The sequence below is a fragment of the Vicugna pacos genome, chromosome 18, assembly GCF_048564905.1.
Source record: "Vicugna pacos chromosome 18, VicPac4, whole genome shotgun sequence".
Lineage (NCBI taxonomy): Eukaryota > Metazoa > Chordata > Mammalia > Artiodactyla > Camelidae > Vicugna > Vicugna pacos.
The window spans coordinates 29,728,807-29,752,051 of NC_133004.1; the positions used below are offsets into that span (position 1 = coordinate 29,728,807).

The 23,245-nt window shown below is 44.9% G+C and overlaps 1 protein-coding gene across 2 annotated transcripts in view; it reads left to right on the plus strand.

Annotated features, from left to right (window-relative positions):
• The window catches only part of PRKCB (protein kinase C beta), a 295,939-nt gene extending 287,969 nt beyond the window's left edge, over window positions 1-7,970 (plus strand). The window contains exon 17 of one of the 2 annotated variants that reach the window (XM_072942795.1): window positions 7,319-7,970. In XM_072942795.1, coding sequence (XP_072798896.1) covers window positions 7,319-7,471 — 153 coding nt within the window. In that variant the 3' untranslated portion in view covers window positions 7,472-7,970. Of the gene's footprint in view, window positions 1-1,339; window positions 2,795-7,318 lie in introns of those variants that run through there. The other variant, XM_072942793.1, reaches the window with a different exon arrangement.
• Window positions 7,971-23,245: the final 15,275 nt, after the last annotated feature.

The following is a 23,245-nucleotide window of genomic DNA, read 5'->3' on the forward strand; positions in this document are numbered from 1 at the left end:
TCCTCTGCCCACACCCCTGCCCCGCTCCATGTCCACCAACCAGTTCTTGCAACATGGCGCCAGGAGCTTGGACTCTGATGTCAGGCAGACCTGGCTCACACGGCAGCTCTGCTGTTCATTAGCAACGTGACCGTGAACAATTACATAACCTCCTTGGCCTCAGTCTCATCTGTACGATGGGGATGACAGTATTACTCACTTCATAGGGTTATTGGGAGGATTAAATAAGATACTTCAAGTCAAGAGCATTCCAGGGTGCCTGGAACATAGCAAATGCACAATAAATATTAACTTCATGATTATTGTTATTACTACTACTGCTACTACTGTGTTCTTAGGTGGTGATGGCTTCCTGTAGACACTGAAACACTTAGAAATGTCATGCAAATGGGTGTTGCTGGTGAAGAACAAAGAACTCCAGATTTAGTGACTTTTCGCATTAGATGGGAGCTGGAGTGTGTATGTGTGCGTATTCACATGTGGGTATACACATGGACACACACATACACACACACTTTACCACCCTGCCTCAGACCAGGACATTTTCATACAGAAGGCTAACAGGGTGGGTGAGAAATGGCGATGGTTTTCTCTCCAGAGCCAGATTGCCTCACCAAGCACTGGTCTGGCTGCATCCCACGCCCGTCATTCCCATCTGGAGGGAGAATGGCTGAGTTTACTTCCTGGCACCTTGTAATTAAGGACTGATGACTTATCATGCTAACCAGGGCCTCGTGGTTGCCTAACCATTGCAGGCACCAAACCCAGGTCTTGAGATCTTTTTCCATTGACCAGAGTTTGTAAACCCCTGTATCTGTGGGACTGGAAAACATCCACTGTTCCTGACTAAGAGCCAGAGGATAGCACTTTGAGGGACCTGCTGCTTAATACTGGGATCTCCCAGGTGATGTATGAATGGATCCTTACTTTGCATCTTGTGCCACAAGAAACATCTTGAGGACCTTAATCCCCATCTCCTTCAACTGATGCGGTTGGCCGACTCCTTGGGGTGGGGTCCTGGGGACACGCCACATGCCACCAGCCCCATCCCATGCCTTTGCCATCCAGCTCCTGACTGCCCAGAAGGACCAGGGGCAGCGCATGAGCTACAGGAACTGAAGGTCGGGAGCCCAAGGTCATGTGCCAATCAATGATCATGAGAATTTTGCATCTTATGTTGCTCTCATTTCTGATCATGGAAACCTCTCCAAAGTGAAAGGGAAGGGATTGGAGAAAACCTCACCCAGTTTTGTTTGGTTCTGTTTGATTTTGGTTTTGGATTTTGTTTTTGTTTTTTTTTTTCCCACCCACCACAAATTCTTCTCTTCCCCTCTCATAGTGTGGGCGAAATGCTGAAAACTTCGACCGATTTTTCACCCGCCATCCACCCGTCCTAACACCTCCTGACCAGGAAGTCATCAGGAATATTGACCAATCAGAATTCGAAGGATTTTCCTTTGTTAACTCTGAATTTTTAAAACCTGAAGTCAAGAGCTAAGTAGATGTGTAGATCTCCGTCCTTCATTTCTGTCATTCAAGCTCAACAGCTATTGTGGTGACATTTTTTTTTTCATTGCCAAGTTGCATCCGTGTTTTATTTGCTAATGAGGCTAGAGTGGCCATGTTTCAGGACCCAAATGTCCTCAGGTAGTTTGGAGCATCTCTGTGAGATGGGATCATGCAGATAGCATGTGGGAAATGCAGCTGCATAACTAGCAAGTCCCCTTGCATTTCTTTTCCCCAGCATGTCAGCGAAGTCAGTCCAGCGGGGACAGAACGTGCCTGCTTTTTGTCCTTTTTTCCTGCACTGCCATTTTCACACATTTTCCAACACCAACCATCCAATCCCGATTTTTCCCACCAAACAAATGGATAATCGGATGCTATGAGTTTTCTTCCACTTCCGGGACCTGGAGCTTGGCGTGTATCCAAGCGTATGGTTGCTTTGACTTAGAAGGAATTTCCTCCAGTCTGCCTGGTTTGGAGGCACCAGGAGCTTTGAAAAGAACGCGCTAAAAATAAAATCTTATTTGTATTTTTTTTTTTTAGCTCAAAGTTAAGGAGATTATCTATGCCCTTTTAAAATTCCAAGAGTGTGCTTTTGGACAGTTTTCAATCTAAAGGCACCTCAAGGAGTCATAAGGCAACCAGCTTGGGTGCTACCTCAGGGCTGCAATTCCTGGTACTCTTGTGTCCCCAGTCACCTTCATCCTCAAACTACTTGAAAAGGGCATTTGGACCCACTCCCTGAAAAGACATGGTCACTCTAGCAAGGTCCCAAAGGGCCACGGTTTTACATTACATTTCAAACTTAATTTGCTTTGGGGTTTTATTTCTGTTATTGTTCAGATGCAAAAAAAAATTATTCATTTTTGTTACACATGCTTTGAAATATGTGTCCAAATGTTATTAACCACAATGACCTGCTTTGATTTACCAAGAAGACAGCTCTGGAACCTGTGCGGACGGGATTGTTTAGGTTTGTTGCTGGCTTTGGAAAGCTAATTAAGTGCTCTGAGAGGGACCCCACTTCTTGAAGCATAGATAGTTGTCTTCTTCACGGTGATGTTGTTTTGAGATATTTGTGGAAATGTTCATTTGTATCTGGATATCTGTTATGTGCCGTTTTTCTTCTAGCATCGACATACAATAAAAAAAAAAAAGAAAGAATGAAGAAGAAATGCCATTTCAAGGAAAACAGCTCTCTTTGAAAAACATGGACCCAAACTACAAAGTGGGGCCTCCTGAGGCTTCAGGACAGAAAAAAAAAAAAGCAACTAAACCCAGATCTTAATTGTGGCCCCAGTGTTCAGCCAGTCAAGGGGCTGGGGCTGTGGGCCATTCAGGGACTCCTGGTGTAACGGGGTGGGGTGAGCTGAGTTGGGGGCTTCCCACGGTATCAGAGCTCAAAGCCCACATTCCCATTAGAGTCAAGTTTAGAGGCCAGCTCGGAGCAGGGCTGGGGCTCTTGACTTTCTTATCAGAATTGCCAGTCCTTCCAGCTTAGACTAAACCTTCTTTCTAGCAAGCAGCTTTCTAAGCCCCCAGAAGCCCAAGGAAACCCCTTGGGTGGGAGAAATCCCACTTCCGTCTGAACAGATAAGGACAGTGGTGTTTCTTCATCCTTGCCTTCTGTCCCCTGCTATCCTCAGGCAGCCCTAAGTGAACTCTTATCACCAGTCAAGGGATTCTGGAAGTGCCAAGGCTTCTAAGAGATCATCAAGAGAACTTAAAAAAACTTGATAGCTGTCCTTGAAGTGAGATTTCTCATCTTGAAGAAAACCATAATTTCATTTCCACTTTGGTGAAGCCCCCTGCTGTTCACGCCTTTCTGCCCACACTTGTCTCCTCACTGAGGACTCTGGGACCATCCCTGCTGCTGCCGTGCTGGTGGCAACCTAGACATCAGGGGAAGCGAACATGAAGTCCTAGCTGACCAGCTCAGGAGGCTAGAGAAGGAGGGATATCTCATTTTATTGTTGGGAAACTGGCATGTGGAGGGAGGAAATGACTTGCCCACAGTCAGCCAGCTGGGACGCAAACCCAGCTTCCCCATTCCTGGTGCAGACATCTTTCTGCTCCGTGGCTGCCATCTCCGAGCTGTGCCCACCGAAAGACAAGTTATTTGAGGTCCCTCATCTGGCCTTTGGGTCACCAGGCCTTTCCTTGGATATGCTCTCAGGAGGATTAAAAACCATGGAGAAACATTGGACCATTGACAAATGATCAGAGTTAACTTTAGAGAACAATGTAGGATGGTTGAATGGGTGGATAGATGATAGATGGATAGATGGATAGATAGATAGATAGATAGATAGATAGATAGATAGATAGGTAGAAGGAGTATATTGTTTATATATTTATACATCTGCCATACTCTACATTTTCCAAATTGCTGCCATTATTTTTCAAAAGTTCAATAGTCTGCAGAAATAGGTACTCAAACCAAAGTCTCTGCTCCCCTAACACGTCATGCTGAGGGTTGGTCAGAGAAGCCTTCTGTGGTAGGGAGGGATCAGGAGTCAGAACTCCTGAAGCTGCCTTTTCTGTCTAAGCTTCAAGGACCGAGGAGACTGAGAAACAGCGCTTGCAACATGGATAACCCCAGGGCAGTACTTGGCACATGTATCCAAGAAGAAAGATTTTAAATTTATTTTTGCAATCATCCATGCATTCCATCTTCCATTCATTCACCCAACCAGCATTTATTGAGCACCAACTGTGTGCCAGGCTCTATCCTGGGGGCCAGGAGCATAGTGGGGAACCGTGAAGATGCAATCCAGGAGGGCAGTCATGAAACAAGTAATTAACAGCATGGTATGATCTAGAGATAACTGGTCTCTGGGATAATCAGGGAAGGCTTCTTTTAAGAAAGAAGTCATCAGAAGTCTTTGGGGCCCCTCTTTTGCTCTGTGGACCACATATGAGGCTGAAGGAAGACAGGCAGCAGCTCCCTCTTGACCCAGATTTCTGAAACAATCCTACAGGGTGATGGTGAGGAAAGAGAGAGGCAGGTTGGTAGCTGGGGCGAGTTACCTTCTAGAAGGCCAAAGGCATGTCTCCATGCTTGACCAGACCACAGAGTTACTAAGATTTGAGCAGAGACAGATGCCTGTATGGAGGGAGGGAACTGTTTGGAGAGCTCAATTCTGAGTCCTGAGTTTCACCTTGGGTTTATCACTCCAAGTCCTACAGGCATGACACTTTCTGGCCCTCAGGGAAACACTGACCCTTGGCCCCACACCACCTGGTTCTTCTAGATGAGACAGGTTGAGATTTTTCCAAAAGAACTTAAATTAGAGGAGAATTAAAAAAAACTAAATAAGAAAATCCAAAGAAACCTAAACACAGTCTACCACATCAGCCATGGCTGATGGTCTCCCAGGATCTTAGCATCCCTCTTTTCATTTCTTAGATGTCTCACTAACCTGCTTCTCTTCTAAGAAAGCACAAGGCACGGTCACGATGACCTTCTTGGGGAATGAATAGGAGACCAGTGAATTCAGTGACCCTCCTTAGATGAGTGAGCCTGTTTTCATGTGGCTTCAGATACTGTCAGCCCAGAAAGGGATTGTCCCAACAGAGAGGCCCATTCTTTCCCAGCTTCTAGGGTAAAATCAGGGATCTTTTTTATGAGGATCTTCCCAGGACAACAAGTATTGTTTGGACCACGTGGCTGTTTGAAGCATCAGTCATCACCAGCGCAGCCAGTGAGGAAGGGCTTCCAGAATTGGGGCTAGTGAGAGGGGGATCTCTGCTGGGTGCCCACAGGCAGGGGAGGCTACCTGGGGGGACCTGAAAGGAGATGACTGCCTGTCTTTTGGCCCCAAGTAGACCCAGGGCTCACACACAGCCCTGGAGCTCTCAGATCTCAAAGGGGCCTAACACAGTTCTTTCCATATTGGGGCTCACAATAGACAGTGGTCCACATGAGAGACTCACAGGATCAATGGAAACAAATTCCATTGTTTTGCTGTAGAGTAAGGTCTCTAGCTCAGAGGCAGCTGTAAGTCAGAAAAAGCAAAGAGGTTTATCTTTAGTCAAGTCTTCATTCATTCATTCATTCAGGAAATAATTGCAGGAGGCTTGCCCCGTGCCAAGTCTTGGCACTGGTAGGGCACAGACAAGGACTCCGCCCTCCTGAAGAAAGATGGTAAATAATCATGACAATATCTGACAGCAGCAAGTGCAAGGAAGACAATCAAAAAGATGCTATAGTATGACCTGTCAGGTCCAGAGAGGGATGCACAGGGAACATTAAAGGGAAAGGTAGCCCATTTGAGCTTTTGGCCAACACAGAAAATAACGCATTCAGTACCTAGGACAGCGCAGGACAGGCTGGCAGGACAAGACGAAGTAGAATGGGTGGAGCATGGCAGGCGATGGCCCACTGTCCAGAAGGCAGCTCCACCAGTGTCTCAGCCCAGTCCCCAGCAGCCACACTTACTGAAGTGTATTCCTGAAGTCCCCCTCACTCCTACACTCCCAGACGAACCCCACAAGAGTAAGTGGGGACCTCCACAGGGACACTTTGCCTGTCTCAGGGGAGCAGCCAAAAAGAAGACTTTCTTGTGAGTGGTATTTTGTAAAGGGGAGTGAGCCGAGCAGTGAGAAATCCTTGCAGATCAGTGTGCTTTAGGACTTAAACCTAAAGCATGCATGGCAACTGGCCAAACCCTAGCAAATCAGTCAGTCCTCACTGACCTGCCTCTCTTTACAAGCTGACACGAATCTGGCTTCCTGCCCAGTAACCTGCTGGGTACCAGTGAAATCCAGGCATTATCCCCGGTTGTCCTGCAATAAACCAGCCATCAAGCTGTCCCCCACAGTCAGAGGGGCTGAGACGAAGCATAATTTGGAATGATGTGGTCAAATCAAAAATCACCAACCGACTCTTGTGCAAGTCATTTTACCTTCCTGTGCCTCAGTTTTCTCGTATGTCAAACCACAGGGGGCGAGGCGGGTGGTGAGGATGGGATGACCCTAGGCTGATGAGGACCCTGAAGAGGTAAGAGCATCATACAGGGGTGAGATCTTTTTATTAGCCTTTCCTCTGCCAGTCCCTGGTAAAAGTTGCCCCAAACTGTAGTTAAGGAACTGGAATTAGTGCCCATCCCCCCAAAAGAAATGGCAGACTAACTAGGAGAGTAGAATGTTTGTTTTAAGGCTGTCCTAGACTAATAGTTTGTTCCTAAATATAAGCTGTAAACATCCTTAGAAGAACCTCTGGCTGATGAAGACCCAAATTCTAGTCTGTGGGTGGATTTCCGAGCATCCCTTCAAAGCCTCCATGGCGCCGGGGAATGTGGGGTGGATGAGTGGTCCATGCCTTTCATGGGGCAGTGGTCTGATTTCCCCATTTTGCCACTCTTTCTTCTGGAGCTCTTCATCTTTTTAAAGAAAGAAGCCTCCTAGCCACAGGGGGCGCTCTTGGATGGTTTTCTCCTGGACTCTCTACTGCATGACTAATTCTAAGACATTGTACACGACAAGAAGTCATTTCTAACTCGGTTCATCTCAAAGACAAAGAAAACAAAATACACACACACACACACCACTTTCTGGCAATTCTTAAAGAAATTCAATGTCTCATTTCCCTTCTTAGAAAATTTCCACCAAGTTTTCTCTCCTGAAGCCAACAGACAATGTGAAATGAAAGCTAGGGGATAGTATCTCATCGCAGCTGCTAAAAATGGTCAGCACAGGGCTCTTCCTGACTCTGCCCATGAGACGTCAGCCACTTCCCAATAACTGGCATGTCTCGGTCACGTTTCCTTCTCCTTATGCTGTGTTAATGTGTTTGCTTTCCATTTGGCAGAGAGACAAGCGAGACACCTCCAATTTCGACAAAGAGTTCACCAGACAGCCTGTGGAACTCACGCCTACTGATAAGCTCTTCATCATGAACTTGGACCAAAATGAATTTGCTGGCTTCTCCTATACTAACCCAGAGTTTGTCATTAACGTGTAGGTGAATGCAAGCTCCATTGTAAGCCTGGAGTGTAAGACTTCGGGCCAAATGTATGTAACAACTCTAGTCTTCCAGGATTCACGGTGCATATGCTGGCATTCAACACGCGGAAAGCTTGTCCTAGAGGGCTTTTCTTTGTATGTGTAGCTTGCTAGTTTGTTTTCTACATTTGAAAATGTTTAGTTTAGAATAAGCGCTTTATCCAATTATAGAGGTACAATTTTCCAAACTTCCAGAAACTCATCAAATGAACAGACGATGTCAAAACTACTGTGTCTGTTACCAAAATGCTTCAGTATTTGTAACTTTTCCAAGTCAGAAGCTGATGTTCCTGGTAAAAGTTTTTACAGTTATTCTATAATATCTCCCTTGAATGCTAAGCATGACCAGTATTTTTAAAAATTGTGACTAAGCTTTGCAGTTATTGTGAACTATTGTCTCTTGGAGGAAACTTTTTGTTTAAGAATTGATATGATTAAACCGAGTTAATATATGCAAACTCTCGTTTTACATGTCTGCTTTTAAGTAGAGTCTGGTGCAGAGGTTAGAAACTGGAGAGCCATAGGCTGATGCATAGATGAGCTGCATTTCACTTGCCCAGAATTTTATTTAATTGAAATCATTATCAACAGTAAAAAATGGAATTTTTATATAAGTTTCTGGACTTTCAGATTCTCCTGAAAAAAATTAGAAGACTGGCAGCACTGGGTCCTTATTCCTTTGTGGACATAATTCAACAGAACTGAGAAGTTGTGGTCACCTTTAAAAGCAGTGTGTGCTTCATTTTACCATAGTCTCCACTACCCCCTATTGTCCTTTGTTCTCCATTCACTTCCCTGGATGCTGTAGCCATTTGAGGTTGAGCCCTTTGCTGTTTGCAAGTCACAAGCTTAATAACCTTAATGTTTTCCTGTGCCATAGGGTAGTGGAACAGAACAAATCTGTCACATCAGATCCATTATGATGCCACAGAATTTATTTACCCCCTCCCTTCTTGGAAGACGCCCAGTAGAACGAGCATTGGGTAGATACAGTGAGGCCACTTATCCTAGTGCACTTTTTGCAGAATTTTCGAAACTCTGCCAGTTAAAATTGGGTAAAGCCAACTTAAAGAAGAAACTGTGCATCACATTTAGAAAACAAAAATACATGGATTTCTATAGATGTTTGATGGCATGTTCCATTTAAGGTGATATTTTAGAGGAGGTTGCTATTGCTACTTCTGATTCCTTCCTGTTTCATGCCAGCCCCACATATTTTCTCCCTCTGCTAGATATAAACCAGTCTTTCCCTTCATAAATATTGAACACCGACTCAAAGCCAGTCGTAGTTCTGGGTACCAGGTATATAGAAACCAATAAGACAATCCAGGACTTTCCACACAAAGGCACAAGAAGACTGCATAAGTCCCACCCACTCTTCCTGGAATCATGTCTGGTAAGAAAGAGAGAGAGCTCCTTTAAAAGCCTTGTGGTTTCCTCTGACTGGCTCAGCTGGGTCCCATCTAAATCCCAGAACCAAACACTGCATCTGGAGTGGAGAGGGGTGGTGGGTAAGGTACTTTGATTAGCCAGACCTATGTTGTATTAGTTATCTATTGCTGTGTAACAAATTACTCCAAAACTTTGAAACAGCAAACACTTATTACCTCAAAATGTCTGTGGGCAGGGTTCTGGGCATGGCTTTATTGGTTTAATGCCTCTCATAAGGCTGCAGTCAAGCTATTGGCCAGGGTTGCAGTCATGTATGAAAGCTCAGCTGGGGAAGATGGAATTCACTTGAAGTTTAATCACACGGTGTTGGCATCCTCAGTTCCTAGCCAAATGGGCATCTCCATGGAACTGTCTTTAGGCGTGGCAGCTGGTTTCCCTGGGGGAAATTGAATCAGGTGAGAGTATGTAATCTGGAAGCCACCTAAGCTCAGTAGTAACGTAATCTCAGAAGTGACATCCCTTCATATTGCCGTTTTCTCTTCTTTTGAAGCAAGTCAGTAAATCCAGCCCATACTCATGGGGAGGAGATTATACGAGGTGAGAGTTCCAGGAAGTGGGAGCTTCTAGGTGTCATTTTAGAGACTTCCCACCACATGCATCACAAGCTGCACCTCTGGCGCTACAGGTAGAGTAGCACCCAAACCACATTAACTGGGACTGGGTGAGGGACCACTCTTTGAATAAAAATTGGAAGCTGTTCTTGGAACAAGGGAGAGATGTGGAAATTTGGGGCTATCCCAAAGATTCCTTAAGGCTGGTGATGTATGAGAGATAAGTCAATACTGAGATGCAATTAAAGGAACAACTCACTTGTCATTGCATTTGGTCCACAGAGGTCCCTGTTGTTTCGATGCCACACTCACCATCAAAGGCAAGGACCTAAATTTGACCTTTGAGTGAGTTATATAGTCCTTTGCCTTCAGGAGTGCCTGAAGGCAAAGGACTATAACCAAGAAGTTGACTTGGTGGAAACATACATGAGATACAAGTCTGTATCAATCATGTAATACCAAGTAACCACTTCAAAACAGAGCCAACCACTTATTTAACTCACAACCATGGCTTTTCTGGCCATCCCAGCTGGTCTCTGATGGACTTTCTCATGAATTTTCAGTCAGCTGGGAGGTCAGCTGGTGACTAGATGGTCTGGGATTGCCTCATTCACATGTACGATGCTTGACAGACTGCCTGGACTAGGGAAAGTGAAGTTGGACTGGCTTGGTTTTGCTCCACATGCTCTATTACATTCCAGCAGGCTGGAGCATGGGCTTCCTCAGATGGTGGTTTCAAGGACACCAAAGAGCAGCAGAGGGAAGCAAACCCCAGGGCACAAGCACTTTTCAAGCCTCTGCCTACGTCATGGTTGCTGCTTCCCCAAAAAAATGAAGTCAAGGGGTTGAGAAGTAGTCTCTTCTTTTGGATGGGAGGTGCTGTAAAAACATGTTGTCAAGGCAAATGGACAGAGGATGGAAAAAAAAACTGGTGGCTGATTTTATATCTACCACACAGTCCATCAATGGCACCATTCATGAACACCGTTATGAACATCAAAGAAATAAGAGATGGGAAAGAAATTTCCAGGAACTTCCTGGGCTGCCCCACGGCCGGGCCACATAGATCACCAGAAGTCAGTCACCTTATTCGTCTCTTTAATCTCAGCATACAAAGACATAGTGCCAGAGTTCAGGCTTGTCAACTGGGTAACAAGAGTTCACTTGAGAGCTGATGGTATGGGCTCTTTGAACCAATAAGGACAAAATTCTGAAATCCTCACCTGTTATTCCTGCCATGGCTCTTTTTCTCACCTCACATGCAAGCTGAAATACTGGAGAAATCAGGGAGGAATGCAAAACAAGGTAAATGATGACCAGAGCTGGGACACCCAATTCAGTACCACCTATCACTGTCTGGTTCTAAAAGCCTGAAAGCCACATAGCTCCTGTCCTGGCTTCGATGTGGAACTGCTTTGACCCCTGTGGAGCTCTGCTGTTCATCACTTCCTAGACAAGCAATGATGCCTCCAAAAGTGAATCCCAATTTTTCCCCCAAAATAATAGGTTTGCACTCTACTATCTTGCCCAGTGACTGAACCCGCTCCCTCCACTGTGGATTTTGTCCTATAAAGCGCTAGTCTGCCTGGCATATGGCCTGCCCAAATTAAGCCAGATGTTGGGCTGAGATTACGATGGTGTTCAGACAAGAAAAATGCAAGAACAGTCAATTCTGTTTTCAACCAGTCACTCTTCCTCACAAGGTCTAAGAAGGAAATAAATGCATAGAGGACTATGCCTAGCAAGTGAAAAGTTGATCCTTACGTGAAGATCTGTTTTCATATCCCAGTGTGGGATTCTGTGGAATTCTAACCCTAAAGCAGGTTGAGTGCATGAAGAATTCCTAGATGGCATGTGGATCGCTGTTAGCAAATTACCCAAATTAACCAAAAACTTAGCAGCTTTAAACAAGACATATTAATTAGCTCGCAGTTCGTGTAGGTTGGGAATCCAGGCACAGTTTACCTGGGTCCTCTGCTTCAGAGTGCCCTAGAAGCTTCAGTCCAGGTGTTGACAGGGGCTGCGGTCTTACCTGAAGATTCAACCAGGGAAGCATCCACTTCTAAGCTTGCTCACAAGGCTGTTGGCAGGATTCAGTTCCTTGTGAGCTACTGGACAGAGAATCTCAGTTCTTCACTGGCTCTTGGCTGGAGGCTGCCCTCCGTCCTTTGTCATGTGGGTCTTTCCAAAATATCAGCTTGCTTCATCAAAGTGTACAAGCTAAGAAGACAATTTAGTGAGAATACCAGTAAGACGGAAGTTCCTTTCTTCTGTACAGGAATCACAAGAGTGACATTATGTCATTTTTGCTGTGTTCTATTCATTACAAGCAAGTCACCAGATCCAGCTCACACTTAAAGAAAAGGGATTACACCAGGGCGTAAGCAGGTAAGGCAGAGACCACTGGGAGCCGTATCAGAAGTTGTCTACCACGTAGGTATAACGGGTCTCCTCTAAGAGATGGGGTGGGTTGTGGGAGAGAAAGAAGGCTTGTAGCCCTGTGTTCAGTGGATGTGTTCAGTCTTGATCAACCAGATCAACCCTCCTCCTTAGAGGTGAAGTGGAGGCAGACAGGAGGCAAGTGATCATCGCTTCTCTGACAGAGAGTTTCTGAGCTGGTGTTGTTGGCCAGCCTGGCACCATTTATCTGAATGGAAATGACTTTTTTTCTTGCATCAAAAGATGCCAGCCCCTCATGGACAGAACAGAAGCCAGCATCTCTGTAATCCCACAAGACTGAAGCACCCTTGGTCTCGAAACAGAGGAGTTTCCAGACTATAATTCAATAATAAAAAACAAAACAAAACAGAGGAGCTTCCTTGAAATCCCAAAACATGAGCAGCCTCAGACTCATATCTGTGCCCTGGTTAAGCAACAGAAAGCCGAAAGGAGCTGCAGAATTTTAGTTGAGGAGCCCCTGAGGATATTTGACCCTAAGACCATTTTCAGGAAATTCTACTAGCTATAAGTGAGCAGAGCCCAGAAGAGAGCTTACAGGGGAAGGAGGTGAAAAGGGGAAAATATTTTAAAATTATCTAAAGGGTAGGGGAAACACTGACTGAAGAGAGAAGAAAGCAGAAAAAGCCTGCAGATCCCATCCTCTACCATCTCCTGGCTCAAACCTGGGCTTCAGGGTGATTTTCTCATTATTATGCTACAAAGGCTGAAATTATGCCAGGCAGCCCATGAATGCTGAAAGAAATCATTAGACCTGAATATGAATGAATATATTTCATTCATTCACTCATTCATCAAATCTCTCTTTAGGGCTAATGTCTGTTCCAGATGGGGAACAAAACATGGGCCCTGTTCTCATGCAGAGGATGTTCTGAGAGAGATACATAGTAAATATCGTGCATAGCATTGCAAATAGCAGTCCATGCTGTGAAGAAAGCAAAACAGCATAGTGGGTAGAGACTGGCAGCGATGGGGACATTTGGGTGGTCAGCTACTTAACCCAAATGCTCAAGGAAGGCCTCCTGGAGAAGGTGATAGTTTGAGATCAGTGACAAGGAACCAGAGCAAGGAATTCCAGACAGAAGGGACAGCAAATGCCAGAGCCTGAGACTCAGCCTTCCAAAGACCAGAAAGTAGCCCGTGTCACCTGAGAAAAGTAAGACTTGGTAAAACAGTGGAGATGAGGTCAGAGAACAAGGCAGGGGCCAGATCTTGGAGACACATGTAGACCTTGATTAGAAGTCTGACTTTGTTCTAGATGCAGAGAGGAGTCCTTGGACACTGTATTAGTTTCCTGTTGCTGTTGTAACAAGTTGCCACAAACCGCGTGGCTTAAAACAACATAGATTTATTATCTTTATAGTTTCGGAGGTCAGAAGTCCAAAATCAGTCTCCCGGACTAAAGTCAATTTGCCAGCAGAGCTGGTTCCTTGGAGGCTCTAGGGGAGAATATGTTTCCATGCCTTTCTCACCTTCTAGAGGCCACCTGCATCCTTGGCTCATGGCCACCATTATCCTCAAAGCACATCACTCCAACCTCTGCCTGTGTTGTCATATCTTTTCTACCTGTGACTCTCCTGCCTTCTTCGTGATCATATTGAGTCCACGCAGGTAATTTGGGGTAATGTCCCCATCTCATGATCCTTAACACATCTGCAGAGTCTCTTTTGCCACGTAAGATGATGTATTTATAGGTTTCAGGGATTAGGTGGGGACACGTTTGGAGGGCTTTTATTCTGTCTTTCCACAGAGACATTAAGCAAAGGGCTGACATGATCTGATTTACCCCGGAGAACATGGTTATAGGGGTGAGGGAGAAAGGAAGATCAGTGGAGAACACTGCAGTAGTGCGGGGGAAAGCAGAGTTGTAATTTACATTGACCCCTGTGGTCCTCAGAAAGATAAGAGAGAAAAGGCAGAGAAGAAAGGTGATTAATTCAGACTCTCCAGTCTGGCTGGTTCTGCTCTCAGCCAAGTGCTCTTTCAACCAACCCAGCATCAGTGGTTTAGAGACCACTTGAGTCCACATGGCTTTTCCAAAGGGATTGGAAGGGAGTGAAAAAGAGTAGAAGCAGGTTAAGATTAGGGCTTTAGCAGTGGTGGGGAAAGCCTTGTGTAGGAAACTGAAGAATCCCCCCAAACACACCCCCGAGATATCAAGTCCTAACCTTGGAATTTGCAAAAATCACCTTATTTGGAAAAAGAGTCTTCGCAAATGTAGTTAAATTGAGGATCTTGAGATGAAGAGATTGCCATGGGTGCCCAGGGTGGGCCCTAAATGCCATCACAAGTATCTTTAGAAGAAAGAGACCAAGGGAGATAACACAGACAAAGGAGAAGTTATCTTAAAGATGGAGCAGGGAAGGAAGCCGAGGCACGTGGACAGCTGCTGGAAGCTGGGAGAGGCAAGGAAAAGATTCTCCCCTGGAGCCTCCAGAAGGGGTGCAGCCCTGCCAACACCTTAATTTTGGACGTCTGGCCTCCAGAACTCTGAGAGGATTAATTTCTGTTGTTTTAAGCTGTCCAGTTTGTGGCCATTTGTTATAGCATCTCCGAGAAACTAATACATCTACCATGGACCAGATCATAGCCTAGCATTTGACTCAACTGCTGATACACTGACCAAACTGGAGTTCTGAAACCAAGCCTTCCAACGTGGGCTCGCCACCAGGCAACATAAGTTGGAGATGGAATCTCACTCCCGAGTGTCCCAGGAAACAAGATGAGAAGAAACCAAGAAGGTCACTCTGACAGCCAGAGGACTCTGGTGCCTTTAACCCCGTTTCCCACTGGCACTGTCCAGACCAGCTAAAACCAAGGGGGAAGGACACCCTCTGTGCATTCAGCCCTCCTGTGGGGCCCCTGAAGGCAGCCAGCCACTGCTGTGTATGGATCAGGCCTGGGGACAGTTCACCTCCCCCCTCTCAATACACCCACCTGGGATTGGCCAAACGCCTCTGTGTCTGATGCTGCAGAGAGTGGTGGAAAACTACAGAGAATGGACAAAACTCACCGACCATCTGTTCGTCTTCTGTGTTTTGTGAATTTATTTTCAAATGTTAAGCATTTGATAGCAGTTGCCAGGCATTATCTCAAAAGCTACCATTTGGGTAAAGACATTCGATTTAACATCCATGAGAATCACTCAAGACCGGTGATTCTCCAGCGTTTGGAATAAGAGATGAGTTGTATTTTGAAACAACATCTTCAAATACTATCATATAATTTTATAACCGGAAAAAGGAAGTAAGATGTCTTATTTCTATAATACAGTATAATACAGACTTCAGGAAGGAAAGTTTGACCAAATCTTGTTAGAAAGGCTGCGTAGAAAATGGAAGAATTTCTCAATCAAGAATCACAGGCTCGGGAATGGGAGCTTATTGGAATTTCCTGGCCACGGTGAGGTTTTTAGTTGATCAAAAAGGGGCACATGTTTGAAAAGGAAAAAAAGCTGTGTCACACCTTCAGTATAAGGATGTGTCACTTTGATTTGATTCTCAGAAAGTTTGGAAGTGGGTGCAGCCATCTCGAAAGGGGTGCGTCTGTGAGTTGTAAAGGATGAACAGGATGTAGCCACTTGTGGGTATGAGTTACGTCCTGCAAGTCCTACAGTTCAGAGGCTGAGTTGAAGGTTTTAGGGTGAAAAGAGACTCTTCCTCCAACTGCAGTGCCTCCCAGCAGGAGCTTCTAGTCTAAGCAGGACTGTCCTTGGGTATCATGGAAATTAGTAGGCTAATTTCCAAATCATGACCCTAGGCATTCATGACTGAGCCCTCTTGACCAACATGACCATGAGAACTGAATATCAACCCCCTAGAACACGTTCTCAGTTCATTGATGCAACTACAGAAAACCTTGCCTAGGTTAGAATAAAGGGGTTACTCGAGTATAGTGAGGTGGTGAAAACCCAGACTCTGCATCCAGAGTGTTCACCTCCCAGTTCTGCATAACTGTGGAAATTTACTTAGCCAAGCCTTCCCATTCTTAATATGAGAAGAGGCAATAATAACACTTCTGCCTTAGAATTGTTCTGGAGATCGTGTGAGACAGTGTCTGGACTATAGTACGTTTCGTATATACGCTATCTATTATTTTCATCATTGCAGGAGCTGGGCAGATAAGGCAAATGCATGAAGCATTCTAGGAGTGAAAAAAACGGGAGTGTTGTGAGCCAGGAGTTCCTGACCTGGAGAGTACCTTGTCCTGTCTAAGGGGAGCAGCCCCAGCAGCGTCCTCTCCAAAGACAACGTGCAAGGAGGCAGTCCACCAATGCCATGTTTTCCCACTTCTCAAAAGAAGCTGGAAATCTAGACTTTTATATGAAATATCCTGATTTTAAAATACGGGCTACGAAACTCTGGACTGTGCAAATAAATTATGTCCGTTTAATACATACGTCAGGCAGGCTGCAAGCTTGCAACCTGTAACGAACAAGATCAGCGGACACACATTTTCAGCCCTTAAGAGAATTCTAAGGGTATCTGGAGGGAAGGATTTCATTTGCAGAACTTCTTAACTGGACATTATTGTTCATAACATGATAATTTAGCACTTGTAATGTGCCAAGCCCTATCCTCAGGCTTTACAATAACAGCTCAATCCTCGTAACAATCCTGTAAGTTACGTACTATTACTTTTGTCATTTTACAGTGGAAGAGACTGAAGCTTGGAGGTTAAGTAACTTGCTTAAGACCACGGAGCAGGTGGTAGAGCCAGATTTTGAATACAGGCTGGCTTTAAAAAATTTGCTATGAATCACATAAAAATTGTTTAAAACCCACACAGAATGTTGGCATGGCCAGAGCTGTCACCAAGATGTGTATTTATAAAGGTGTGCATCACTGAGTGATGTTGAGATTAGCAGGACCGTGAGAGAACTCAAGCAAACAGAATCAGCAAAGCCTTGCCACCTTGTCACCTTGTCACCTTGTCATGTACCCAGAGTGCCTTGTGTCCACCAGAAACCCATACGTGGCCACTGAACCACGTTTGTAGTTGACATGGCACTAAATCATATAGATAATGGCAAATCCTTGCAGAGCACTTACCACGTGCCTGTCTCTACTTTAAACGTCCTGCAAATATCAATTGACTTAACCCCGATGAGATGAATGCTGTTTCTCTCATCCCCATCTGATGTGGAAAATAAGCCACAGAGGGATGGAGCCATCTGTCCAAGTCCACAGAGCCACATACAGGGGCAGAGTTTGAATGCAGGCAGTCCAATTTCTGAGTCTATTCTCTTAGCTACTACATTTTGCTCATAAATCGATTAAAATATCAATTCCCTGTGGTTCCTTCCACTGCAAAAATGCCTCTGAGCAAGAAAGAGCACAGCAAAGAGAGGGATTTTGAATGAAGTTGCAGACAAAACTGAACATTTAGAGGGGGATACAGTTTGCTTTATAATGATGACAATAGTTAGCTTTGTTGGGGGGCATTATTCCTAGGTTCCCACCGCTATTAAGTTCATGTTAGCCTCATAAACTGTAGGAGCTGGATGTTATTATTCAACCCATTTTACAGATGAGAAACTTGAGACTCGGAGATGCCAAGTACCTTGAATAAGGTCACACAACTGGTAAGTGATCTTGAGTGCAGGTCTATCAGACCCTACAGCCTGCATGTTTAAGCCCCACATTAAAATATTCAGGAGCTTGTTTCTTCCAGAATCCCTTCTGTTAAGGGAAGTGGAAAAAAACCGAGAATAAAGACTAATTGTTAATCAGCCATGGAGTAACCTCCAGGGAGTTTCCAAAGAGAAGCCCACATGACCGGGCGGTGCCTGAGGGATGAAAGTTTAGGATAAAGCTTCACTGGGAGTGTCTCTCTGACACCCTACAAGGCCCAGCCCTCAGATACCCTGCACCCCGCAACCAGAGGACCACGTTCTCTCCCCTTCCCTCTGGCTAAACGTGAAGAGTGCCCTTCTGCCTTGTTTCCTCTTGGAACTCAAAACCTGCTCAGGTGTTGAACTTCTTTGTTGGACCTTCTTAGGTGTGCAAGTGGCAAAACCCACCACACACTGGAGTAATTCAGCAAAAAAGATAATTTATTTGTTTTGGTAGCTGAAAGAGCCTTGGGCTGTCTGGCTTCAGGCACAGATGGGTCCAGGGATTCAGATGATATCAGAAAACTGTCCCTCTTCACCTTCCTCTAATTTTCTCCATGGCTTCATTTTCATTTTCTTTGAGGCCCCCAGAAGCTCCAGTCACTCCCCCTAGCTTAGCAGTACTAGTGGAAAGAGAACTTAATTTTTCCAATAGTCCCAATAGTGGTTATGAGACTTGAGTTTTACTGGCTTGGCTTGAATATCCATCTCTGACTTAATTGTCTTAGCTAAGGGGATAGATGCCAGACTTGCCAAGCGTGGCTCACATGCTTGCCCCTGGAGAAGGGTGGAGGTAAGAGACAGGCTTCTTCTCCTCCCCCTCCCCCTCCTCTCCCCCTCCTCCTCCTCTGGTGGGGGAACGGGTAATTAGGTTTAACTATTTATTTATTTTTAGAGGAGGTACTGGGGATTGAACCCAGAACTTCGTGCATGCTAAGCATGTGCTCTACTGCTTGAGCCATACCCTTCCCCCGAGACAGGGCTCTTAAATTACATGGGAATCAGTGGTTTCCCAGGGGAAAATAGTGATATAATTTTAAAAAGAAGTCAGGGGAATGGGGTGTGGGGGGTAATAATAACAGGTGTCTCCTAAAAGGGCAGACTATGGAGTCACCTACTTCTGGATGCTAAAATTATAGGTAATGTGGTAACGATTCACTCTTAATGGAAGGGTCTCAATATTTCTGACGCCTATAAGGAAGGCAGTAACTTCCTTGCTAGCAAGCGTAGTGGACATCTCCTCTTCTGGGAAGAGCGCACCAATGTTCCTTGTGGTACCATCCATCCCTCATTCTCAGTCACTGTGGTGGAGGTGGCACTAACACACCCAAGGCTTCAAGCTTGAAGCCATAGCCTGAGCCTGTCTTATACCTTTGGCCATATGACTGGTTCTGAGATGATCGTGTGATTTGATTTTTACCACAGTCATCTTGTCATTGGCATCAAAAAAAAAAAAAAAGCCTACTGGGAAAGGAAAGCTCTTTCATTTTGGCTGGCATTGGTGAGAGGGTAGCTGTTGGCTGGGAGATGCCTGAAGCCATCTCACCACTGCAAGGATGGTGCTGGCCCGAAAATCACAGGGGAAACCAGAGCCAAGAGCTGGAATCGGAGTCCCTGGACCCAGAAGTACTATTTTTGAGCCAGTCAATCACCATCATTTTTCCTCTTGAATTAAACCAATTTGAAGTGGATACTCTGTCACTGGCAAACTGAAAAAAACCATCTAGCTTACATCTACCTGGATTCAAATACCAGTTCCGCCATTTTTACAAACCATGTCATTTTGGGTAAATGGCGTAACTCCTCTGATCCTTTGTTGCCCTCTCGATGGAGGGGAAGTATCTCCGTCCCAGGGTTTCCAGGATAGCGGCTGAGATTATAGCTGATTGATCCTGAGCACAGGCCTGGGGGACCATGTGTGCCTCATACATGTAAGTTTTATTGGTATTGGGAGAGTAGGAAAAGCCAAAGTAAGTGGGAATGGGAGCCAAACCTGAGTGTCTCTCAGCACCAAGGAAATATTTGATGGAGCGGAGCTGACTGCACCCAGATAATAGGTAGTGTTGGGGATACTTGGAAGGCAAATGCCTGATTCAAAAACATTAGACCTTTAAATTTTAAAATCTCTGCTGAGAACAAGCAAAATAAGGACAAAGTTTATTAGTTCCCCAACCCCAAAGAGCAACTGAAACATGAACGTTCCAGATGAGACCGCAGCTGTGAGTCCAGCGGTGCTGCTGCCCGATCCTGGGTGTCCCTGTGAACTGGCCCTGAGAATCAGGGATTCCAGGGAGAGGAAACTCCGTGGTGCCCTCCACCTTGACCCTCTGCCCCTCCCAAAGCAAGAGAGTCAAAGGGCTTTTGAGTCCAGGCTCTCCTTACTTTCAGAACTGAACATGGCCACTCTTTTATTTTTAACCTTCCCTTCCCCTAGTCTATGCCTTCAAGCAGCTTTTTCTGGGGAGGGAGTGTTCGCGCCCACACTGGCAGATCTGAGTCCCTGGCCGCACGCCGGCTGCAATGGGGCTGTTGCCATGTCCACCCACCCCAGCAGCCTGGAATCCAGCCTTCAAAGGGGCTGACTCGAGAGCTGTATGAACTAGGAGGAGAGTCGAACTCAAGTGCCAGGAGGGACCGAGGTGAGGGCAGGGGGCCCTCCACCCCTGTTCACTCTTTTGAAAAGAGGATGCTTCACATCTGGCTGGAGTGTCTGTGACAGTAAAAGACCTGGAGGAGGAGCTGGGGCTTAGGGCAGCCATCACCATACAGAGATGCTCCCCAGGGGCTGGCACTTGTCATCTGTTATACTTTAACCACATTTGCTAACCAGAGAGGTTAACAAACTTGCCTGGAGTCACAAAGCAAATCAGTGGCAGAGCCAGAAGATGAACCTTGATGGCTATAAATCTAGCACTCTGATTTAATCACCATAAAGTAATGCCAACCGGGGACAGAATGCATTGAGGAGTGGACGTGAAAAACTATTTATTTTTGCTAATTATTAAAGAATCATCTGATCCATACATCAATTTCCTCTCAGTTTGTCTAGTTTGGTGATCTTAAATATGTCCACAGATTCTTTGACGCCCCTCCTATCAAGGGATAGAAGCTAATTCCCTTCCCCTGGAATATGGGCTGGCTGCTGACCAATAGAATGTGATGGAAGTAATGCCTGTTGGTTTCCAAGGCTGGGTTAGAGAAAGCTGCAGAACATCCGCTGGGCTCCAGGTCCCGGGGTGCTCACTCTTGGGACCCAGCTGCCACGTTGTGAGGAAGCCCAGGTCATGCAGAAGCCACATGTAGGAAGCTCCTTTGGAGAGCCAAGCCCACGGTCAGCATCGCCCACCAGACATGCAGGTGGGGAAGCCTTTGCGATGATAACAGCCCCAGCCTCCATCTAACTGCAGCCAGAGAAGAATCCTGAACAAGAACCACACAACGGATCCAGTCAGTTCCCAGAACACCGAGAGACAGTAATAAGTGATTGTCATTAGGAATAGTTAGTGTGCATTTGTTCCTGGTTAAAAAAAAAAACTGATCAATTCTTGGGCTCTGGCAAAAAATAAAATAAAAATTTTAAATGAGCTACTTGACTTGTATGATTTGATTCCAAAGTGAATGAATAGACTCTAATTCTACAAAATCTTGTCTGGGCAACTCTCCACTGGCCTTTCTGATGGTGCTTTTAAATTTAAACAATCAGGATGATGATGATGATGATGATGATGACAATTTGTGCAATTTCTTCTTGAACCTTTGTATGTGACATGCAGAGAGTGAAAGGTTTTACCTATATGATATCTTTTCTTCCTTCCTTCCATCCTTCCTTCCTTCCTTTCTTTTCTTTCCTTTCTCTCTTTTCTTTCTTTCTTTCTTTCTTTCTTTCTTTCTTTCTTTCTTTCTTTCTTTCTTTCTTTCTTTCTTTCTTTTTCTTTCTTTCTTTCTTTCCTTCCTTCCTTCTTTCCTTCCTTCCTTCCTTCCTTCCTTCCTTCCTTCCTTCCTTCTTTCCTTCCTTCCTTCCTTTCTTTCTTTTTTTTCTCAAAACAGCCTCATGCTATTACCTTTTTTTTTTTTTCAGGTTTGGAACTGAGCTTAAGGAGTTAAACTGTCCATGGGCGCCCAGCTAGGAAGCAGCAAAACTGGGTTTTTGTTGATTCACTGATTCAACCTGTGTTGACTGAGCTCCCACGATGTGCCACCCACTGTACTGGGCCCTGGAGATGCTGCAAGAAGACAGATGAGGGTCTTGCCCATGACTCCAGCATGGCAGACAGGTGATGAGGAAACAAACAATAATGAATAACAACCTTGCTGATTGTGATCAATGGAGAATAGTGACGAGACTGGTAGTAATTAAGGAACTGCCTTCAGTTCCCTCTGAGGAAGTGGCTTTTGAGGGACATGATGTAAGATCTATGCCATGTGATCCTGGAAAAGGAGCAACCCAGGTGGCAGAAACACCCAGAAGAAAGCCAGGGTTAGGGCACATTCAAGAAACAAAGAAAAAAAAAAAAAAGAGGCCAGCCTTGAAGTGAACAAGAAAAAATAAGGTAAGAGATGAGGGCGGAGAAGGAGGTGAAGCCAGACCACACATGGCCTTATTGGCCAAAGTAAAGAATGTGGGTCTATGCGAAGAAAAAAGGAAATTTGGAAGATTTTTTTTAATAGCATAGTGACATGATCTGGTCGACTTTTCAAGTGTCATTTCTGCACAAATGAACTTATTTACAAAACAGAGACAGACTCACAGACATAGAAAACAAATTTATGGTTTCCAGAGAGGGGAAAGAGGTGGGGAGGGATAAACTGGGAGTTTGGGATTTGTAGATAATAACTACTATATATAAAATAGATAAACAACCAGGCCCTACAGTATAGAACAAGGAACTCTATTCAATATCTTGTAATAGCCTTTAACCAAAAAGAATATGAAAAAGAATATGTATACATTTAAATGAATCACTATGCTGTACACCAGAAATTAACACAACATTGTACATCAACTATACTTCAATTTAAAAAATAGTAAAGTACTGTAAGAGAAAAAGAGAAAACATTGTCATTTCTGGCTGTTCCATGGACCAAACCAAGGTGGAGATGGGTGCACTCCACTCAGTGTTGCCTGAGGACACACAGCTGAACCACATAACCCTGAACTAAACCAGACGTCCAACCCCCTGGATCCAGGGTTTGAACGGCCCGGCCTGGCCACAGCACTGTCCATCCAGAGTGACCATCTCTGTAGTCCAGCAAATGGAGGATAAGACAGTACACAGAAGAGCCCCAAGGACAAGGCTGTGAAATCAGGAAGAGAGAGTGGGGACGGGGCATGGGAAGGAGAGGGCCACCGTAATGGTTTCTATTAGTTAAAAAAAGAAAGAAGGAAGTTAAATAAAGTAAACATCAGACTCAAGGAGTTTGGAAAAGCACCAGCTATACTTCAATTAAAACTTACCAAAAAACAAAGAAATCATGGGGAAAAAGTGAAAGTATAACATACAGTTCTATGCTAGCAAACTGGAACATTTTGATGAAATTGATGCTTTTCTGGAAAACAGTTACTAAAACCCTTTATATAATATGAAGTATTCTAATGTATATTTTAAGTATAGTACAATCTTTATAGTATACTTAAAATCTTATCATCTTAAATAAAGTG